Below are 5,969 nucleotides of genomic sequence, written 5' to 3'. Positions count from 1 at the left end.
TCGCGAGAGTCAAGTCGCATGCTGCGGTTCCGTGCGGGCACTTGTGTGCTTGCGGGCCATGCTCTGAGCTGATGCGAGAGTGTCCTTATGGCGGCGCTGGCAGCGGTGGGGTGGTCAGCGATGGCGAGCTGTATTCTGGGTGTGGGAGGGTCGAGCTTGAATTCGTTGCTGTTCGTCTGGTCGCTGCAGAGTCCACGTTTCATGTCGGTGTCGGTTCCGGCTGTGTCGGGGGAGGGGCGGGGAGGGGAGCGCGGCGCACAGCCTTCCATCCAATACCCGCAGATATCCCGCCCGAGCCCGTGCCGGTTGGCGCCCCGAAAAGGAGGTCCCGGGCAGGCGCGGCCGATGCCGCGACCGTCGACGCAAAGGCGACCGTGAGCGGTCCAAGCATTGCGTGGTTGAGCGCCCGCGGGTCTCGAAATTGGCACGCCGGTGATTTCTTAGCGCGAGCGCCCGCCAGGCCAAGACGCGTCCACCGCCCGCACTCCCGGGGTAGGCCTCGGGGTGGCGTGAAACCGCGCAATTTATCAATCAGGCGGTGCCATGGATTATGTCCATCTATCAACGTTTAGCACTACGTTCGAGGCTCGGCCGTCATTCAGTACAATCCAAACAGGTCGCACACACGTTGGCGACGATTCAATCGCTACCTCTGGCGAGATTGGCATGCGGTGGTCCAAGCAAAGAGGCGCCGGTGGCGGACCAGCGTGGCGCCTCTCGCGGGGGCTCTATCTGCGTCGGGGCGGGCGCCCTGCGAGCGTGCAGATGCCCTGCGAGCGCGCCGAGCGCGAAGGCGCCAGCTGCTCCTCGGCTGGTGGTGCCGAGCCGAGCTTACAGCTTGTCCTCGAACTCCGAGAGCGGCGGGATGTACTCCTTGAGGCCCTTGCGCTTGCGCGCAGCGAGGACGATCTCCCCGACTTTCTCGTCGCCGCCCGGGAACGGGTCGCCGTTCATCGTCTCCCAGTGGTGGAAGACCATCTGCGGGAAGGCCTGGCCCGCGGTTTCCTGGCGCAGGAAGCCGGTGAAGCCGAACGACTCGGCGACGGGCAGGTACGCCTTGACGTTGTACAGCGGCGTGCCCGGGCGTTTGGTCTCCTCGACGACGGTGCCGCGCTTGCGGTTGAGCGACGAGTAGACGCCGCCCATGGCGTTCTCGGGGCACTGGATCTCCACCATGAAGACCGGCTCCTGCGGCGGCCGAGGCGAAGAAGCACTCGTAAACCACCGGGCGACGGCCCAACGGGGCAACGTACAGCGACGGCGGTAGCGGCGCGTGCGGTGTGTGTGTGTGTGTGTGTGTGTGTGTGTGTGTGTGTGTGTGTGTGTGTGTGTGTGTGTGTGTGTGTGTGTGTGTGTGTGTGTGTGTGTGTGTGTGTGTGTGTGTGTGTGTGTGTGTGTGTGAGGGGAGAGATGGAGAGGGAGAGGAAGAGAGAGAGAGAGACAGAGAGAGAGAGAGAGAGAGAGAGAGAGAGAGAGAGAGAGAGAGAGAAGGGGGGGGGAGAGGGAGGAAAAGGGGGGGGGCCCCATGAGGCGGGGCTGAGCACTCATCTTCGAGGCGAGGAACACGCCGCGCGCGGTGGGGATGATCTGTCCCCCACCGCGGTGGATGGCGTCCGCGTGCAGCACGACCTCGTGTATGTTGAGGCGCACGCCGCGGCACGTCTCCTCTCAGAGGGGGCCCTCCTTGCACACCCACTGGGAGCCCGCCCCCACAGAGTCCTTAATCTCGTTCAGGTACTGCACGGCCCACCGTCACGTCCACCACGAGGTTAGGGCCGGTGCCGTCGGGGCCAAAGCACCAGATCTTCTGCGCCGTCTGCCTGTCCCAGCCGAACTTGTCGCAGAGCACGCGCGTGCGCGCCTTGCGGTCCATGCCCGCCGAGACCTCGCCCTCCTCGATGGAGTCCGCGAGCGGCGTCTGGTAATCGTCGTCTGCGTAGCCGAGCGGCTGCGCATAGCAGTAGAGGCGGTTGTGCTTGTTGGGCGACTTGGAGAGGACGGTGCGCGACGACTCGTCGGTGACGGTCTCGCGGTACGAGACGACGGGGTCGGAGATGCTGATGGGCGCGCCGTTCATGAAGTCCTCCTGCAGGTCCTTGAGGCAGATCTCGATGTGCAGCTCGCCGCAGCCCGCGATGATGTGCTCGCCCGACTCCTCCATGGAGCAAACGACGAGCGGGTCCGACTTTGCGAGCCGCTTGAGGCCCTCGACCAGCTTGGGCAGGTCGTTGGGGTTCTTCGGCGCCACGGCGACGCGCACGACCGGCGAGACGGAGTACTTCATCGTCACGATCGGGTGCGACTCGGTCGCGTCCGCGGCGGCGATGGTGCCCGACTTGACAATGTACTGGTCGATGCCCACGAGCGCGCACGTGTTGCCCGCGGTGACGGATTCGACGGCCTCGGTCTTGCGGCCCATCATGAGGATGGTGCGCTGCACGTTCTTGATGAAGAGGTCCTCCTTCTTGCCCTGCACGTAGTTGGGGCCCATGATCTTGACCTTGGCACCCGTGCGCACGGTGCCCGAGAAGACGCGGCCGAAGGCTGCGGGCGGGGCGAGGGGCGGTGAGGGCGCGCGTCTCTGAGTGCCCGACGCACTCGCGGGCTCAGTGCGGAGCGAGGGCCGCGGCGCCAGAGTGTGCGGCGTCTACTCGCGTGCGAGTCACGGCTCGTCCCTAGAGGGGCGCGGCTCCTCCCTAGAGGGGCGCGCGCCGAAGAAGCGGCCCTTGTCGGGCGTCGGGATCATCTTGGAGATGTACATGACGAGGGGGCCGTCGGCGGCGCACTCGCGGATGCCTTTGCACCAGATGTCGTCCGACGGGCCCGTGTAGAGCGCCTCGGCGCGGTACTTCTGCGCCGTGACGGGCGACGGCAGGTGCTGCACTATCATCTCGAGCAGCGCGTCGTGCGCCGGCAGCCACTTCTGCATGCAGCGCTTGAGGAGCGGCTTCTGGCGCAGCTCCAGGTCGTCCTTGGTCAGCGTGACGCCGACGGCGCAGAGCATCTTGGTGACGGCGTCGTACTTCTCGTCCATGCAGTTGGTGAAGACCTTGGAGATGGGCGTCATGCAGAACATGCAGAAGGCGCGCTCGAGGCCCTTGGGCGCGTCGCCGCCCGCCGTATTGATCCACTTCTTCTCCTTGGGGTTGAAGTACTTGTCGCCCCAGAGGCGGGTCATCATCTTGTCCACGTCGACGCCGAACTTCTTGGCGTACATGCGCGCGAACTTGGTGAGCGTGAAGGCCCAGCCGTGCAGGCCGGCCGAGAAGGCGACGGTGCCCTTGGTCGGGTCGACCTGGCAGTCGCCAAGCTCTTCGTCGTTGTACGTGGCGACGAGGACGTTGATGTTAGCGATGTGTTGTCTGAATTCCAGGTACATCTCCTCCGACGACAGCTGCAGCTCGAGGAACGCGCGGTCCAGCTTGTTGATGGTCAAGACCGGCTTGATGCGCTCGCCGAGGGCCTGGCGCAGCACCGTCTCGGTCTGCACGCAGACGCCCTCGACGCAATCGACGACGACGAGCGCGCCGTCGGTGACGCGGAGCGCGGCGGTGACCTCGGACGAGAAGTCAACGTGGCCCGGCGAGTCTACGCCGCGCGGGAGTGCGGAAGGGGCGAGGTGAGCGGCTGCGGCGAGGGGGCAAGGGAGCGGGCAAACGCGCCGAGGAGGTTGATCAGAAACTCGTTGCCGTTCGAGTCGGGGGGGAGCTTGTAGCGCTCCTCCGCCTTGAAGAAGAGCGAGATGCCGGTGGACTTGATGGTGATGCAACGGTCCTGCTCGTCCTGACGCGTGTCGGTCAGGCGCGTGTCGCCAGCCGCCGACGCCGCGATGATGCCCGCCGCGGCGACGAGCGAGTCGGTGAGGGTCGACTTGCCGTGATCGACGTGCGCGATCACGGACATGTTCCGGATGTTGGTCGGCTTGCGCTGAATAGCCTGGAGCTCCTCGATAGTAACTGCAAAAAGGGGCAGAGAGATCGCTCAGACGGCGCTGCAGCAGGCCAGTGCCGCCCGCGTAGCTCTCACAGTTATGAAAAGTCCCGTCAAAGTCGCGAGCGAGCTTCTCCCTCTGAAAGTACCTGTGGGCACCGTCAGTGCTGGATGACGACCAACGCCGTGCGCTTCAGCCGCCGGTCTACGTCGTCAATCTCTTGGGCAAACTCACAGGTCAGCGACGTCCACGTTGTCACTCTCCATGATCCAGTCACCGCCGTCCTTGGGGTTCCCAGTGAGGTCAGTCGAACCCGCAAAGTTGGTCTGTGTGACTTCCTCGATTGCAGACAGCGCCGCCATCCCGTCTTCGTGGCTGAGCAAGTTGCAGGCAAAGAGGTCGACGCGGCCACCCTCGCACACGGCGTCGCCAAGCGCCATCATCACCCGCGTGACGCCGTGCGTTGGATCGTCCAAGTCCTTTGGGGAGTCGAGGATAACCTTGTTGCTAATCTTCCAGCCCATTCCTTCCACCTCGTCATCGACGGGTGGGCCATGGTTGGCGAGCGCGATGGACGTAAACGCATTGCCCTTGCCGAGACTGCGGGAGGCGGCCTTGATGAGGCCGATAATGCTGCCGGCTGTCGCCGTGTCAAAATCGTACTCCACAGCGAGCACCGTCGGCTTCAGGCAGCCAACAAAGTCATCCTTGTCCGGCGTATCGCTGCTGAACACGACGAGGCGGTCGAATGACGAAGCCTTTGACGGTGGCACTGACGATGGCGGGGGCGCCACTGTCGGGGCTCTTGCCGTCGGGCTCGCCTTTGGTGCAGCCTTTGGTGCAGCCGTCGGGCTCGCCTTTGGTGCAGCCTTTGGTGCAGCCTTTGGTGCAGCCTTTGGCGGTGCCTTTGGCGGAGCCCTTGACTTTGGGTTTCCTCTCGCTGAAGCCGCCTTCGGCTGGGCCGAGCAGCAGGAGCTCGACGAACCCATTTGTTCGGCGCTGGCCTCGCCGATTTGCGAGGGAGGGACGGGTGACAGGGCTTACCTCGAAATACCGTAGGGTTCGCTCAGGATGTGTGGCAGTCAGTTTGGCTGAGTGTCTTGTCTTGTGGTTCTGTGTGTCGCTCCTGTGTGACCGTCATCGCCTGTCTAGCGTCCACCCATACCGCGTTGGTGTCCCAGTCGTTGGTCGGACTGTGTTTCGCCTTCCCATCAATCAATCAATCGGTACCGAACTTAAGGTAAGGTAGCTTGAGTTAGGTTAGGTGCTTTGCACTGAGTTAGGTACGGGGTAGCAGCAGTTAGGTACCGGGGATTTCTTTTTTGGTACCGGCGCCCTCGCTGGTACGACGAGGGTGCGGCGAGTGAGGAGGAGGAGGAGGGGGAGGAGGAGGAGGAGGAGGAGGAGGAGGAGGAGGAGGAGTAGGGCATCTAGTAGCGTAGGCACTCGTAGTCGGGCGTAGGTGCTCGTAGGTCGTAGCGTAGGAGGGAGCGATGCCTCAGTCCCTCAGAGTGGTGTGCGGGCCGCGTGGCCCGTGTGCCGGTCCGGCTGGACCGAGAGGTGGGTAGCAGGAGTTAGGTACATTACAACAGGAGTTCGGTAAGAGGAAAGGGGCTCCCTAACTCAAGCTACCTTACCTTAAGTTCGGTACCCTACGGTACTCGAGTAGGGAGGGGTGGAAGAAATGTGAAACCATTCGGATTTGTGAAACCCCTCTCTCGCCTTTTTTCGCGAGCCACAGGCGCTCGCCCTGTGAGCCACAGCGCCTCCGGACAGCGTGCCGAGCGCCTGCTACAGGTTTGCCTGCAGCCCAGCCGCAGTCGCTGCGGCGGCAGCTAGTCGGTTCGGCCTGGACTCGCGCGCGCCGAGATGGGAACCCAACACACGGCGCGTCGACCCGCCTACGCTTTTGCAACAAAGTCTGCTTGGCTTGTGCAGGTGATGCCCAGAGCAGCAGAGACGACGCCGGCAGCCTCGGCTCGACCTCGAAGGCGGATCTCGTGGCCAAAAACCTGTGCTCTATTCGTCGGTGGTTCAC

At 63.9% G+C, this 5,969-nt stretch overlaps 1 protein-coding gene across 1 annotated transcript; it reads right to left on the bottom strand.

Annotated features, from left to right (window-relative positions):
- Positions 1–831: 831 nt before the first annotated feature.
- EMIHUDRAFT_312577 (hypothetical protein) lies at positions 832–3,903 on the bottom strand (the record flags this gene model as incomplete). Its single annotated transcript, XM_005756744.1, has 6 exons — positions 832–1,188; positions 1,567–1,662; positions 1,693–1,725; positions 1,757–2,579; positions 2,667–3,588; positions 3,771–3,903. The coding sequence occupies 6 exons, from the start codon at positions 3,901–3,903 to the stop codon at positions 832–834; spliced, it is 2,364 nt and encodes a 787-aa protein (XP_005756801.1).
- Between the last annotated feature and the right edge of the window lie 2,066 nt (positions 3,904–5,969).

The sequence above is a fragment of the Emiliania huxleyi genome, assembly GCF_000372725.1.
Source record: "Emiliania huxleyi CCMP1516 unplaced genomic scaffold EMIHUscaffold_95, whole genome shotgun sequence".
Classification (NCBI taxonomy): domain Eukaryota; phylum Haptophyta; order Isochrysidales; family Noelaerhabdaceae; genus Emiliania; species Emiliania huxleyi.
Note: the sequence above shows the minus strand (reverse complement) of the source record. Positions and strands in the feature narration are given on the sequence as shown.